The 16,791-nt window shown below is 44.0% G+C and overlaps 1 protein-coding gene across 1 annotated transcript; it reads right to left on the bottom strand.

Moving 5' to 3' along the window:
- Positions 1-2,570: 2,570 nt before the first annotated feature.
- On the bottom strand, positions 2,571-16,153 carry ACTG2 (actin gamma 2, smooth muscle). The gene is made up of 9 exons (XM_081203168.1): positions 16,033-16,153; positions 12,064-12,225; positions 10,019-10,147; positions 8,684-8,794; positions 8,322-8,406; positions 7,170-7,331; positions 5,136-5,327; positions 3,245-3,426; positions 2,571-2,819 (listed from the first exon to the last, which is right to left on the bottom strand). The coding sequence occupies exons 2-9, from the start codon at positions 12,187-12,189 to the stop codon at positions 2,676-2,678; spliced, it is 1,131 nt and encodes a 376-aa protein (XP_081059294.1). The 5' UTR covers positions 12,190-12,225; positions 16,033-16,153; the 3' UTR covers positions 2,571-2,675.
- Positions 16,154-16,791: the final 638 nt, after the last annotated feature.

The following is a 16,791-nucleotide window of genomic DNA, read 5'->3' as shown; positions in this document are numbered from 1 at the left end:
ACTCCTTGGCAACAAATTCCACTGTCGAACAGCTCTTACTGTCAGGAAGGTCTTCCTAATGTTTAGGTGGAATCTTCTTTCTTGTAGTTTGGATCCATTGCTCCGTGTCCGCTTCTCTGGAGCAGCAGAAAACAACCTTTCTCCCTCCTCTATGTGACATCCTTTTATATATTTGAACATGGCTATCATATCACCCTTAACCTCCTCTTCTCCAGGCTAAACATGCCCAGCTCCCTTAGCCGTTCCTCATAAGGCATCGTTTCCGGGCCTTTGACCATTTTGGTTGCCCTCCTCTGGACATGTTCCAGTTTGTCAGTGTCCTTCTTGAATTGTGGTGCCCAGAACTGGACACAGTACTCCAGGTGAGGTCTGACCAGAGCAGAATACAGTGGCACTATTACTTCCCTTGATCTAGATGCTATACTCCTATTGATGAGGCCCAGAATTGCATTGGCTTTTGGAGGTTGGAAGAGGGCCAGGAAAGCCACACAGCACCTGGGGTGAGGCCAGTGCTTGCACTGAAGAAGACCCCTTGGCACAACAAATGTGTGAAGGGGCCTTTCCAGTCTTGCTTCCGGTGAAGTGAAGAAGATGCAGCCAGCTCGGTTCCCTCCAGATGTTGTGGGCTGCTGTTGCCATTGGTCCCAGCAAGCATGGCCAATGGTCAGCAAATTGAATAAAATAACACAACACAATGGCCAGTAACAATGGCATTAACACTATTTAATCAGAAATTGCAACTAAAGTCTCTAAACCTTCACCAGTCACAGCAGAATAATTCAAAAGTTTGATATATACATAGGTAAAGGGACCCCTGACCATTAGGTCCAGTCGTGGCCAACTCTGGGGTTGCAGCGCTCATCTCGCTTTATTGGCCGAAGGGAGCCGGCGTACAGCTTCCATGTCATGTGGCCAGCATGACTAAGCCGCTTCTGGCGAACCAGAGCAGCGCACAGAAACACTGTTTACCTTCCCGCCAGAGCGGTACCTATTTATCTACTTGCACTTGGATGTGCTTTCGAAGTGCTAGGTTGGCAGGAGCAGCGACTGAGCAATGGGAGCTCACCCCGTCGTGAGGATTTGAACTGCCGACCTTCTGATCGGCAAGTCCTAGGCTCTGTGGTTTAACCCACAGCGCTATCCGCATCCCATAATCTGTCATCAAATATCGCTGGAACAGAAGTTTCCGGATAACCAATCTGTTTCATTCAATGCTTCATCAGCCAATCTTAATCAATTCTTCATCAAGATTATGTATATATCAAACTTTTGAATTACTCTGCCACAACTGGTGAAGATTTAGAGACTTTGGTTGCAATTTCTGATCATTTGGATTAGTCTATAAATACAGTAGTGTTCTGTGCCATTGTTATTGGCCATCATGTTGTGTTATTTTGTTCAGCTTGTCTATATTGCAACACGGGGGTCTGTTTACGGATTAATGGTCAGCAAATGGCAACAACTGCAGTCCAACATCATCTGGGAGGCATCACATTGGCTACCCCTGCTTTAAGATATGTAGAAATGTTTCCCACATGGCTTGTATCCAACTAAGCACTGCTCACAGTAAGCCTACTGAAATTGATGGACATAACTTAGGCCCATTAATCTGAGTGTGAGTAGAGCTTACCATCCCATCGTTGCACATAACATGCTTTTTCTTTGTGTGAGTGTTTGTGTGTTCACATGCCCAATACGTCGTACATGCGACTCTAAAGTTGGGAGTAGAGAAGGGTACCCACTAAAAGCTGCTGGCCCAGGGAGCATCATGGTCTTGATTCAGCCCTCTTAAGATGCCACATGGTTTGGTTGTTTTTCATGCAACAGACTAGCATCTGAAGTACTGAATTTTCAGGTAAAGGTATATTTCATTTGAACAACCTCCCACTCCTCTGAATTGCATACCTTCCCTTTATAAAACATAAATAAGTTTACTCAAGAGCAAGATGTGAAGATCAATGGCATACAAAAGACCTAACCACTGTATTCCATGCTCTGGTAACTTCCAGGCTGGATTATTACAATGTGCTGTACGTGAGCTTGAGCTTGACCGACTCAGCGACTTCAACTGGTCCAAAGTGCAGCATCCAGATTATTGGCTGGGGTTCTGTTTAGATCTCATGTAGCGGCTGTTTCGAAACAACTGAACTGGTTGCCAGTTCATTTCTGGTCCCAGTTCAGGGTCATCACATCAACATTTTAAGCCCAAAAGGACTCAGGCCCCAAATATCTGAGAGAGACCACCTCATTTCTAGTGTCAACAGAGCAGGCCCTCTTGGTAGTTCCACAACCCACAGAATGCCAGGAGAGGGCATTCACTGTGGCATTCCTTCCCCACAGAGGTACACCTGGCCCTTCACTATACAGTTTCCATTGTATGCTGAAGACACATCTTTTTACCCTAGCACCTTTGACACCTAAAATGTATATTTTCAGAACCCACACTGTTTTTTAAAAAAACTGTTGTGTGTTTTAAAATGGTATTTTAAATTGTTGTAACCTGCCCTGAGCCTTAGGGTGCAAAGTAGATTACAGCAGCAGCAACAACAGGGGACAAAGTGCTACAGGCAGAGTTTGAAAAACGTTTTAATGCTTATTGAAGAGTTAGAAAGAATTGCAAAAGGAGGAGGAGGAGGAAGGAGTCTCCATGCTCTAGAAGAATCTAGCTCTGGCCTCTAGAAGCACTTCCGGTGGACAATTGAAGGACCAGCCTCATCGTATTCTGGTTTGCTGATCCACATCTGCTGGAAGGTGGAGAGAGAGGCCAGGATGGAACCACCAATCCAAACAGAGTATTTACGCTCAGGAGGAGCAATGATCTGTGAAAACATTTGTAGAAGAGGGTTAATGAATGACCTTTTTGATGGTCATTTGGCTACCGAGTAAGTAAGGTGTGAGACTGAGCACAATCAAGAAGTCAGTTCTGACCTGAGGAAATGTCAAGACCCACAGCTATCATCAGATATATGCCAACTACTACAGATAGTATTAAATTTTGGATTATTTCCATAGGCATGTCAGTGGGCCAATACCCATCAGAGCATAACAGCAAAGAGTTCCCTGTGGTTGACGACTGGAAGGGGCGCAGTCCCAAAAACGCATGGGTAATCCCCTCCCCATAGCACACTCATGGATCTTTGTTCCCATCAGTATGTGCTGTCCTGCCAGGTTGCAGGTGGGATGGGGCCGGGCGGCTGCTAAGGGACAGTATTTCAAACCCTGAAAGAAAATAGGGCAGACATGCCTTTATCTTCATTGTGCTGGGAGCCAAGGCTGTAATCTCCTTTTGCATTCTGTCTGCGATTCCAGGGTACATGGTGGTGCCTCCAGAAAGGACGTTGTTGGCATAGAGGTCTTTGCGGATGTCAATGTCGCACTTCATGATGGAATTGTAGGTGGTCTCATGAATGCCAGCAGATTCCATGCCTAGGAGGAATGGTCCAAAATCAGTAGCTTGTCCCCAGTTCAGATGGGAACTCAGTAAGACGAACTTCCTCTGGCAGTTCAGCACTGATCACTACCCAACTGATAGGTACATAGGAAGAAACCTTCACACTGAGTCAGACTATTGCTCCATCTAGCTCTGTATTGCCTAAATAGACTACCAGCAGTTCTCCAAGATTTCAGACAGAGGAGACTTCCAGCCCTACCTGGAGAAACCAAAGACTGAACCTGAGGTATTCATTTGTTTTATTGCATTTATAGCCCACCATTTTTTCCGAAGGAGTTCAAAGTGGTGTTCATGGTTCTCTCCCTTCTCATTTTATCCCCACCAAACCCTGTGAAGTAGGTTAGACTGAGAGGCCGTGCTTGGCCCAAGGTGAGCTTCATGGCCCAGTGGGGATTCGAACCCTGCTCTCTCCCAGGTCCTAGTCTCACACTCTAACCACAGCACCACGCTGGCTCTCTTTTTTGCATGCAGAGCAAGTGCCTCGACCACTGAACTATAGTTGGCTTTGATGAAACTTTGGAATTAAGTTCCTTTCTGGGGAGCAGATTTCCCTCCTCTCCCATCAGAGCCTTTGTAGTCAACTGGCAAAAGCCACTGCTGTTGGTTTGCCTTTAAGAGCTGTTGGTCTTTCACTGGGCTTTAAATACTACCTACTTTCAAAAATTGCCATGGTTTTTAATTTTATTGTAGTGTAAAATTATATAATAGGAATGGGAAGAATTCATTCTCATATACAGTTTTCTTCCATTGTTTATGGATTTTGCATTGTTGACTGAATTGTTGTTTTCTTAAGTACTGAATGCAAAATGTGTCTATAGGTTTATTCTAGCATTTTGTCAGATAAAATATTGCTTTGTCTTTTGAGATGATTGTACTTTTTTGTATGGTGTTGTTAGTTGCTTTGGGATTTCCTTCGGAGGGAGAAGCAAGGGATGAACAAATTGAATGCAAGAAGTAAGCCTCCATTTTCTTTTCATGATTAACTGAACTATATTATTCTGAACTATATACCTATTGTATAGAACAGGCATAGGCCTACTCAGCCCTCCAGATGTTTTGAGACTATAATTCCCACCATCCCTGACCACTGGTCCTGTTAGCTAGGGATGATGGGAGTTGTAGTCCCAAAACATCTGGAGGGTCGAGTTTGCCTGTGCCTGGTATAGAAGTTAACAACAGGATGTTGACAATAGATTCTATGTGCTCTAATGATAGCCAAGAGACTGATATTGATCAACTGGAATAAATATATAACCCCCTTTAATAAATGGACTGACAATATGATAACACTTGCAACTTATGAACAGACTGCTTACAGACGTAGACTGCCTGGATAAACACGACAAAATTGGAATGAATTTATACAAAATGTAGTAGACTATTAATATTTACATATGTATTAGCATAATAATATATAATTTATACAAGAATGTATGGGTTAGGGTATTTTTTGTATATTGTATATATTCGTATATTGTTTCTACACATTTTTGTGCCTTTTTTTATTTGCATCACTTTATTCCTTTATAATTGAAACCTTTTCAATAAAATATTAATACCAAAAAATGATATTTCAGGTTGAAATATCACAATCAAAGAAAAGAGCCCCAAGAGAGAAGGAAATATTGTTTCCCATGCATTACTTCAGATTCTCTGACTCCAGACTCCAGAGATGCAGACTCACCTATAAAGGAAGGCTGGAAAAGAGTTTCTGGGCAACGGAATCGCTCATTGCCAATGGTGATGACTTGCCCATCAGGGAGCTCATAGCTCTTTTCCAGGGATGAGGAGGAAGCAGCTGTTGCCATCTCATTCTCAAAATCCAGAGCGACGTAGCACAGCTTCTCCTTGATGTCACGCACAATTTCTCGTTCAGCTGTGAAAGACAGGGGCATGGTATATAAATTAATAAATGAAGATGATGATATGATGGTAGATGAACCTACCAAATTGAATTGTTTTAATTTACTTTTCCCAGTAAACCCAACCTTGGGAAATGCCCTCTGTTAAGATTCTCACCACAATCCCACAAAGACAACTCGTAGCGAACTCTCCGCACAGTGAAAAAGGCCACAATAGTTAAAAGCGACTTAGCACTCACTTATATTTGCAGTGAAGGTATGGCCTAAGTCAGCCTTCCCCAACCAGGTTCTCTCCAGAGGCAGCCGGGCTGATGCGGGCTGATGGGCTATGTAGTCCAAAACATTTGGAGGGCACCAGGTTGGGGAAGGCTGTCCCAGGTTAACAAAGCTAAGCATGTTGTTGAACAGCAAATCACACAATGCATGTACCCAAAAGAAAACACATCCATTTGTACAGCCTTCTTATATGTGGGGGGGGGGGGAGTATATCATATGTTTCCACACAAACACCATGCAATATGTAAGCTGATCTTCATAACAGAAATGAGAATGCAGACAGAATTTGCATCTCTAAATATTGGAAGACTGAAGTGACTGCCGCACCCCACCAAGTGAAAGAATGGCTAAAGAAAATATGCCAAACGTTAGCATCTGTTCAAATGGAATACTCAGGAAGAGAAGTCAGAAGCCAACAAGAGAACAAGTTCCTAGAATGATGGGTCCTTTTCATAAGCTATTGGAATGAAAGGGTTGAAGATAACGATGGATTGAGGTTGAATCCTGACAAGACAGAAGTACTGTTCTTGGGGGACAGGGTTGATGTGGAGGACTCCCTGATCCTGAATGGGGTAACTGTGCCACTGAAGGAGCAGGTGTGCAGCCTGGGAGTCATTTTGGACTCACAGCTGTCCATGGAGGCACAGGTCAATTCTGTGTCCAGGGCAGCTGTCTACCAGCTCCATCTGGTACGCAGGCTGAGACTCTACCTGCCCGCAGAGTGTCTCTCCAGAGTGGTGCATGCTCTGGTTATCTCCCACTTGGACTATTGCAATGCGCTCTACGTGGGGCTACCTTTGAAAGTGACTCGGAAACTGCAATTAATCCAGAATGTGGCAGCTAGACTGGCCGCCGAGACCATATAACACCGGTCCTGAAAGATCTTTATTTCCCCCCACTACATTTCCAATTATACATTATATTATTATTATTATTATTATTATTATTATTATTATTATTATTATTATTATTATTATTATTATCTCCCCTTGTTACCTATGTTCAACTATCTGACTGCTGAATACCTCTCCTCTGCATTACACACACACACAAACACATTTCCTTTCCCTCTTTTTCTTCTTCTTTCCTTCCCTTTTCCCTTTTTCTCTTCTTTCGTCCTTTCTTTGCTCCGCCCCCTTTGTTCCTTCTTTGGTGTCCTCTGTCTTATATACCCTACCTTAGTTATTGTTGTTGTTATTGTTAGTTTTCTTTCAATACACCTCTCTCTACCCATTTCCTCTCAGTGTATGTCCGTGTGTCTTTTATATTTTATTGTACTATTATAATTTCTAGGACTAGATGAACCTTGTGTTCCTTCCTACTCTACAATTCTATTATTCTAATGGATGGGGTAAGGCAATCCCATCTAACAAAATGTGTTATTTTCCTCCCCATTTACTTTCAATTTCCCCCCTCCAAAAAATGCAATGAGGAGACAGCACTAAGATGTCTGAAGCACATGACAATATAAAGTGCTTATCTGGGCTTTTCTTAAAAAGTAAAATAAAGAAGAAAAACAATGCTGGAGCAGCCCCATCTAGGTCCCTGCCGTTAGATCCAAGGATCCAGCCCCTCCTTACCAGTGGTGACAAAAGAGTAGCCCCGTTCTGTCAGGATCTTCATGAGGTAGTCTGTAAGGTCGCGGCCAGCCAGGTCAAGACGCATGATTGCGTGAGGCAGGGCGTAACCTTCGTAAATGGGCACGTTGTGAGTGACGCCGTCACCGGAGTCCAGAACAATACCTGAGGAGGAAGAGGAAGGAAGACTGTGACACAAATGTGACACAATGACACACTGAGGTCCAGCACCAAGGGCCTTCTGACAGTTCCCTCACTGTGAGAAGCCAAGTTACTGGGAACCAGGCAGAGGGCCTTCTCGGTAGTGGCGCCTTCCCTGTGGAACACCCTCCCACCAGATGTCAAAGAGAACAACAACTACCAGACTTTTAGAAGACATCTGAAGGCAACCCTGTTTAGGGAAGCTTTTAATGTTTGATGTATCACAGTATTTTAATATTCTTTTGGAAGCCACCCAGATGGGCGGGGTATAAATAATAAATTATTATTATTATTATTATTATTATTATTATTATTATTATTATTATTATTACAATTGACTCTTCTTACGTCAACATATTACTCAGGAAATATTGCCTGCTGTCTTGCGGGACATCTTAGGGAGAAGAAAAGGCTAAGGATTAAACCAGGGGTCAGCAAACTTTTTCTGCAGGGGGCCGGCTCCACTGTCCCTCAGACCTTGTGGAGGGCCAGACTATATTTTGGAGAGAGAAAATGAACAAATTCCTATGCCCCACAAATAAGCCCTGCGCCCCATGGGAGGTTACTTTGGTACTGCTAACACAGCAAAAAACATGTTGCAAGTTATCAGTCTGCAGCCACAGCAGGCGCTGTGATTCTCCAGCAGTTTGAGTTCAACCCTGGAGGCCCACTCCATTGTCTCTGGGAATCCAATAAGCTGTCAAGCATCCATATCACTGTATTGTAAAGTGCTTGGTCATCAGCACACCATCAGGAGCAGGACGAACGCCAGGCTGCCTCTGCTATTGTGCCAGTGGGCTTCCTGAATGAGTGAGGATTCAAACCCTGGTCTCGCAGGTCCTAGGACGACACTCTAACCACTACACCACACTGGCTCTCTTTCATCTCAGATTTGTGTGGACGTGCATGGAATTCAGACTTCTGAAGCCTCGGCAATTGAAGCTAAGCACTCACCGGTGGTGCGGCCAGATGCATAGAGGGACAGCACAGCTTGGATTGCGACATACATGGCAGGGACGTTAAAGGTTTCAAACATAATCTAGGAGGGGAAAAGAGAGAATGAATGGCATGCCACTCTTCCAGGGCTGGATAGAGGAGGCTTCGGTCTCGAGAGCACAATCTGCTCTCCTGCGCAAATCTTATTGAAATGGAAAGGAGCTGCAGAATGCATCTCAATGGGGCTTGTGTAGGGACCCACCCCCCAGCTCTGCCTCACCTCCCTTAATGGCTTCCCAAATCCACCACTTGAAGCAGATGCATCATGGCGGTACATGTTCATCGTACATTGTCCAGCTGAGCAGGAGAGGAGGTTTTACCTGGGTCATCTTTTCTCGGTTTGCCTTAGGGTTCAGGGGTGCCTCTGTCAGAAGTGTGGGGTGTTCTTCAGGAGCCACTCGCAGTTCATTGTAGAAAGAATGGTGCCAAATCTGGGCAAAGTGGACAAACAAGAGTTGCCTGCAACGTGCCAAGCTTTGTCTCACCTGACTTCATTCTCAACACGTCACAAGCGTTCAGGTTGGCCAGAGATTGTGAAAAGACTCCATAATGTTACATCCATCTTTGGGTCTTGCCTGTCATGCCCAGCTGGTGCTGCTGACTCAGACAAGCCATTTTTTATTTGTATGCTACTGCTATCAGGCACGCTTTCCCTTAAAGCAAAATAACCTGGTCAATTTGCCTCTATGGGGGGTTGCTCAGGAAACGCAGTCATTCCTCAGACCAGTGCCACTGTCATTCCTCCATAATGCCCAAACACGTATGTTCCATAACTGTGAATCTTTCATGACTGAATGGCACTAATTCTATCATAAAGCCTAGCAACCTGAATACAGATCAGATTGTGCAGTATCACATGGACCTGGGGCAAGGGCCTGGATAATTGCTTTCCTTACATGGACCTCATTGGATCTTAGGATCCAAGCCAGGCATAGGCAAACTCGGCCCTCCAGATGTTTTGGGACTACAACTCCCATCATCCCTAGCTAACAGGTCAGGGATGATGGGAACTGTAGTCCGAAAACATCCTGAGGACCGAGTTTGCCTATGCCTGATCCAAGCCATAAAGTCTGGTCACCCCAGCTGCTAAGATCAGATACGCTAGGGTCCAAAGAAGTACAGAGGATGGTGACTATATGCACTAATACTTTAAAGCTTTTTTGGTGGGGAAGAGAAGCAAAATGCTTTATTTATAAAATGGAAGTAGGTACTTAGCAGACTCAGGCCATCATCACGTCATTAAGTTTGGTGTGTCGTGTCTTCAGACCATCACATTGGCTCAGCTAAATGACTGATTATTCTCTAGCCACTGTTATGTATGAAATTCCTCAAATTCCTACAATACTTCTGGAATTGGTTGAAAATGCAATTGGAAAGCCATGGAATCTAGCGAGAAATTTATCAATTGCCATTCATATGTTATCCAATTATTTGTTTGATCATATCAAATGATACAATATTATTACAAACTCTCAGAAACATCAAGGCTGAGGAAGGAAGGTTTAGTAGATGCTCTGCTGTAACACACATTATACAAGACTATGAGAAGTTATTTTATTTCCTGGCTATTGTCTGTGTTTTTCTATTTTAATTAAAAAAAAACCCTCCCATTCAAAATCTGAATTAAAAAGTTAACGAAGAGGAGAGCTTGTCACCTTTTCCATATCGTCCCAGTTGGTGATAATGCCGTGCTCAATGGGGTACTTGAGGGTCAGGATCCCCCTCTTGCTCTGGGCTTCATCCCCGACGTAGCTGTCTTTCTGGCCCATCCCCACCATCACACCCTAGGAACCAAGAAGAGGAACATCATAAACTCCCCTCTTCATCCTTCTCCAGGCATGAGGTATTCAAAGAAAGGGAAACAAACTCTGCATAATCCAACACCCACTTATCTGCCACCAACATAACTTCTCCCTTCTGAAGACCATTTAGAATTCGCCCTTCTCCAACCCACTTAGAACCATATGAGGACAGACTGGAAAATACGTTTTTCAATGAATAAGCAAATAAATAATAAGAAGGTGAAATTTTATATTGGGTAGGAGTGTGATGCACCAGGGAATCCTCAATACAAATCTCAGCTTGATCACACGCTCAAGGTAAGTTTGGCATTCTGCCTCACAGCACTCTTCATTCCACCCTGCTAAATGGGTACCATTATGTTGGCCTTCACAAGTCTCATTTCCCAGAATATGGACTATTTCAGCCTCACTGATAGAATGACAAGGACCAGATCTTGAAGATCAATTACTCTTCCTCCCTACAGACATGGCAAGGTTCTCATTTGGCAAGCATTCTGCATGGCATTAATGCAGTCACATGAATAGCTGTGAAAACTAAGAATCAAGGGAACTCAGCCACAGACTGTGCCATTTCCAAGGATTCTCACCTGGGCAGTGCCTTTTAATTTATTTATAAGGTGCTGGAACTCACCCTGAAGTTGTTCCAGTAAGTGTTACACTTTTAACGGGGGGGGGGGGAGGTGTCAGTACTGCATACCCTTGAGCACCCCCAGAAAAAAAGCACTGCACACGGGAAACCTTAACCTGTCAGAGTCCTTTGCCCACAAACAGTTGCTTGTGACCAAAACATTCAAAACAGATCCTCTTCTATCTTATTCAATCAAATAATTTGCTGGAATCTTTTCCCTGCTGAATTTCTGATGTGGCTGGTGGCTCTGAACTCCCGTGATCCTGCTACCCTGGTATTTTCCAAATACTGGTAAATTTGGTCTACCAGTTCTTTAAAGGGGGGCAGGAGAGAGACTTTGCAAAGCTCTGGGATACTCTAAAAGTGAAAAAGCTGCCAGACTTTCAGCAAATCTCAAGGTGCATTTAGCTGATGAAATATGGGGTCCTACAGTATCTTACATGAGAATTACTGGTCTATGAAACTACCAATTTCTTACATCCAAACACATTTAGTTGTACAATTACTTCTGACTATGACCTTTGAAGATATATTCTATTGATGGTTCCTAATAAACTGTAGTGCTCCTTTTCTTTTTGATTTAAGATTTATAGTTCTTCATCTTGTGTTTCTTTGGATAATTCATTTGTATACTTATACTTTTGGTAATAATAAATTTTATCCCATGTATATGCCATGCATCAGCCTTTGCCAAGCTGGTGCCCTCCAGATGTTTTGAACATGCTGGCTGAGGCTGATGGGAGTTATAAGGGGAATCTACACACATATAAAAACTGTTCTGAAAATGCCTTTTTAAAAATACATTGATTTTTCCATAAGGCTTCCTATTGCCATCTAATGCCACATTGTATATTACATTTAAAAGACACTTAAAATGTTTTATTTGCAGCTGTATAGTTGAGTCCATAGTCCAAGGCTGGATCTAGACACATCAAAGAAGTGTTTCAGTTTAAAGCGTTGCAAATGTGGTCTATTCCAACTCTATGATTCTATGATTCTATGATTCTAGGTAGAGAAAAACGGGATTCCACATTGCCATTTGGTGGCACAATGTTATATCACATATACAACGCATATAAATAGCTTTTTCTTTACCAGTCTAACTGAGTCCCAGCTCTGAGCAGTGCTCTTTTTCTAGAAAAAGAGGTGCCGGAACTCACCATGAATGCCTCCCCTGTAATAGCAATGGCGTCCATCTGAGATGTGCCCTGAGTTCCAGCTGAAAAAAATCCCTGATTAGAAGCACCCAAAGGGAACTCTGTGCACAAACCTGGTGACGTGGGCGACCCACAATGGATGGGAAAACGGCACGGGGGGCATCGTCACCGGCGAACCCAGCCTTGCACAGCCCAGAGCCGTTGTCACAAACAAGGGCGGTTGTCTCCTCTTCACACATGGCTTCGACTGAGGGTGGTGCTGGGACACAGGAGACCTGGAAGAGGGAAGATCAGGAAGGACATGTAGGGACTGTGCAGGAGGGGTCTTTGCTGGTGAAAGCAAGAGGTATCATTAGGCAAAGGCATCAGACAGAAGATGCTATAGGGAGTGACAATGAGGGGTTTGAAGACGGAGATGTGTGCACTTTGCCCTCCAAGCTAGCCTGATCTCCTCTCACCAGCATTGAGTGGGAGCTGCTATTATAGTGGGCAGTCACTGCATATCTGGGGAGAACTCACATGTTTTTTACACAGTGGGTTGATCATTCCTTGAAAAACCCATTTTCTTTCTGAGGTAGAGGAGGGGGAATTCGATCCAAGATTCACTTGTAATCTCACTGTATACAATTTGTACAGGTCACAATAAAGTATTTCAATTAAAGCTGAAGCTATCAAATCTGCTCTTTTCAAAACAATATGCGAACCAAAAGACAGAATCATCCTTCAGAATTCATGCTCATCTGAATTTTGTGATGCAGTTTGCCAACCAGCGCTTACAAAAATGCATATACTAAAGGAAAGTGCACATAAAAATTAATATATTATTGAAAATGACATACAAAACCGCATCCTATTGGGGGATGTTGCTGCATATATAAGTCAAACTGCATACAAAAATATGTTTATTAGAATAAATTTGCACTAATCATAGAATGCTATAACTGGAGAGTTGGAATCTTGTGTTTTGGCTCGGGCAGCCCTGAATGAAGGACAGGCAGAAGGGGATTCAATTATGTTGCAAGCATTAAACACAGAGACTGACCAAAGAACTGACTTGAAGGCAGCCAGTGAATCCAGCCGTGAAAGGATACCCCATAAAGCATGTTTGCAGTGCAGATTTAGCTTGACAGTCATTTCGTTTCTGCAAGGAACCTGCTCTGGGGCCTGTACTTCCTGTGAAGGTGGATGGCTAGCAGAATTATCACCGGGATATATATATATTTTTAAAAAAGAAATTGTCCAGTAGCACCTTAGAGACCAACTAAGTTTGTTCTTGGTACTGTATAAGCTTTTGTGTGCATGCACACGTCTTCAGATAAGAACTTCTTCGTATCTGAAGAAGTGTGCATGCACACGAAAGGTTATACCAAGAACAAATTTAGTTGGTCTCTAAGGTGCTACTGGACATATATATATATACTGCATCAGACCAACGCGGCTACCTACCTGAATCTATCACCAGGATGTTCACCAAAATGCCATTCTTGGGATTCTTTGAGGGGAGCCATGATAGTTTTGCTGGCATAAAACAGCTAAAGGTTTTTGATGGACCTATTGTGATCAGAAAGAATTTGTCCCCTTGACCCAACCTGGCGCCCGCCATATGCTTTGGACTACAATTCCCATCATAGTATACAAGGGCTGATGTTGTAGTGCAGAACATCTGGAGGGCCCAAGGCTGGGCAAGTCTGCTTTAGCAACTTTGGGGCTGTCCTCCAATTCCGTTTCAAGGCACCAACCGAAAACATCAAGGGATGCAACCCATCCATTGGAGCAAACTGCAGAGACACAGAAGGCCAGACGGAAAACCCCTTAGAAATACTAGTGTGAGCAGGAGAATCATGGTAAGTAAGCCCCATGTGTCATGAAGCTGAGCTGATGGGGAGCTCATGATTTAGCTGGTCTCTGGACAGGTGACTCTGAAACAAATAGGACCCTCCTTTGATTGTTTCCATTCACAAAAGCTGGGAAAACAAGCTGCAGGAAGCAGCTGAAATGATTGAAGCATCCACTCTCGCTTATAAAAATGGAATGGATAAATTCATGGAGGCTAGGGCTTGGCCATTACCCACAACACATGTGTGGAGACTCTGTGCAGAGGCAGTATACCCGGTGCTATTTTTCTAGAAAAAAGGTGCCAGAACTCACCATGAATGCCTCCCTTGTTCTCTTATAACGACAATGTCATGCACCTGAGAGGTGCCAGAACCCAGTTCCAATGAGTTCCAGCTGGAAAAACCCCCGAGTATACCACTGAATGCCAGATGCTGAAATCAACAGGGGAAAGCCAGGCCAACAATTGCATGCCTGCCTGCCTGCCCTGCTTCCCAGTGGGGCAGCCCCTCTTGCAAACTGATTGTTGTACTAGATGAGCCTCGCTTGGCCGATCCAGCAAGGAATTCCCCTCTTCCAGTCAGCTCCTCCACATCTGACACCCTGCCCTTCACATCTCATCCCTTGCCTAAGGTGCCATCGTGACCAGAAGACAGCTGCCTCGACTTCCCTGCTGTTGCCATGGCTTGTTCCACTAATTCAGCTTTGACACATTCTTGTTCAAATGCCACTCAGGTTTAAGGTTTTTATGTAAATGAGACCATTTCCAAAGAATCAAAGATTGAAGTGACTATATATCTCAGCGCATCTGCAGAGCAGGTGGTGAGAGTCTCATCTTATTTAATTAATGAATGTATTTCTGGCATTTATATCCCACCTTTCCTCTAAGGAGCTCAAGGGGTTCTCCTCCCACACACCTCTTTTCTCCTCACAACGACCCTGTGAGGTAGTTCAGGCTAAGAGTAAGTGACTGGCCCAAGGTCTGCCAGGTCCAAGTCAGGCCACTCCACCGCAGTGGCCGTCTTGAAGTGTGTTCTTAATGTTGTACCCCACCCTGGGGTCTTTTGATGAAAGGCAGTATATAAGTTGAATAAATAAAATAATAAATACTAAATAAAAGTGGGCCCCCAAGGAACATGACTTAACTGGTCCTGGGCTCACCAACTCTCAGACTCTGATTCTTTTCCTAATTCCAGGATTTTAGCAGAGGGAGGTGTCACAGAGCAGGTGCAGAGTGCAGTTGCTTTCATGCTGGGTTTCTGCACAGGAGTTTTCACACACCAGAGATTTTGGATCACTTTACTTCAGATTTCCTTCCCTGGAGGATGCAATTGTATCACATACTTATATTTTCCTTTTCTAACACGCAAGCCTTGTTCTGTGTCCTCTGGAATTTTTCTAAATTTTCCGCAAGCTGCAGGCATGAATCAGAGAGCAAGACTGGCATCCCACGCCAGGACTCTGGGCGAGAGTAAACAGAAACACGAGGTTTCTCACAAGCTTTTCCCAAAAATGGAAATAATCTCTGCAACCCCTGGCTTCCAAAGGGAAAAAAGGCCCCTCCCCACATATTTCCTTCAGATTCAGGCACACCAGCCTGCTTTTATCATATAAAGAAAGATGAAACAGTCACAGCTAATACTAATTTCAGCAAGTATTGAAAATAAAGCAGCTGTATGGAATAAATAACTGGGTGGGGGGAGGGGTTAGCCCTAGGCAATCAATAACATGTGACAGATAATCTCAAATTATTTAGCATCCACAGGAATAGTAGTCAAAAACATCTGGCTTTCTCCAAAAGTGGTATCCAAAACACCAGGTTGCGCTTTTAAAAAACAGCAACGAAGCTCTTAGCATATTGGACCATAAACCCAAGAAGCATATTGGACCATAAACCCAATAAGCTCTTAGCATATTGGACCATAAACCCAAGAAGTCCCGGTCTTTCCCTCTGCCTCCAAAGTGTGCAGTGGAGAGAGGCAAGCCACACAAAGACAGCCTTACACAACACTTGCACAAAGACAGCCACAAAAACCGGCAGAAACCTTCAATGAAGCGGCAGAGCTTAGGCCACTCACTCCTCCCAGAGGCACACACAGGGAGAAATGTTCAGGTGCATTCCACACCGGGCCAGCCAGCAAGGTGGGTCCCAAGTCTCCCTTGCCATGCACGACTCCTGCCTTGCCCCTGAATGAGGCAGTTTCCAAGAAGAGGGTTCATGCAAGCAGAATCTTTCTGCAGCTACTCACCAAGTGCGCAGGAAAACTCCTTTCCTCAGGGACTCTGTTCTGACGATGCCTTTGGTATAAATACCAGTGAGACTATAAAACCTCAGAGGCGGATCTTCTCCAAGCCAAGACCCTAAAAAGGCCAATGGATAGTATGTTAGCCATATAAGGTGTTTTATTTCATTATATTGACCTTGGGCTGGTGGTAGAACAGAGCCCGGTGAATTATTATCTTCAGAAAAATGTATGCAGGAAAAAAGTTGGGAAGCAACGCCTCATTTGTGAACTGACTCCTTTTATGCTACACTTCAGTAAACAAGTGAGGGGCAAGTCCTTATAAGCTGCACGGGGAAAGGAAGTGGCAGCCGGTCCAGGGACAGAGGTGAGAAAGTTACCAAGAATGGCCAGAGTCAGACCAAGACATTCTGGTTCCACAAGCAGGAAATCCAAATGCACACCCTTCCTCTTCATTATCAAGGGCCCAATCCACTGAGACAGGAGTGGACAGGGTCATGATATGGCACCCTAAGCAAAGACAAAATTTGGCACGCCCCTAAATATTTCCTAGTTTCACAGTTGCTTTTTATGGATCTTCTCAATAGGTACCCATGCAAATGTAAGTTGTTGTTGTTGAGCCGGGATGTGTGTGTGTGTGTGTGTGTGTGTGTGTGTCCACGCTGCCCTAAATCCAGCACTGACTGGAAGGTCTGACTCTTCACGCAGCACACACTTGAACTATGGAACTCACTCCCACAGGCCACCAGCCTAGACGACTTTAAA

The sequence above is a fragment of the Podarcis bocagei genome (assembly GCF_964188305.1).
Source record: "Podarcis bocagei genome assembly, chromosome: 7".
NCBI classification, from domain to species: domain Eukaryota; kingdom Metazoa; phylum Chordata; class Lepidosauria; order Squamata; family Lacertidae; genus Podarcis; species Podarcis bocagei.
This window is presented reverse-complemented; position numbering and strand designations above follow the sequence as displayed.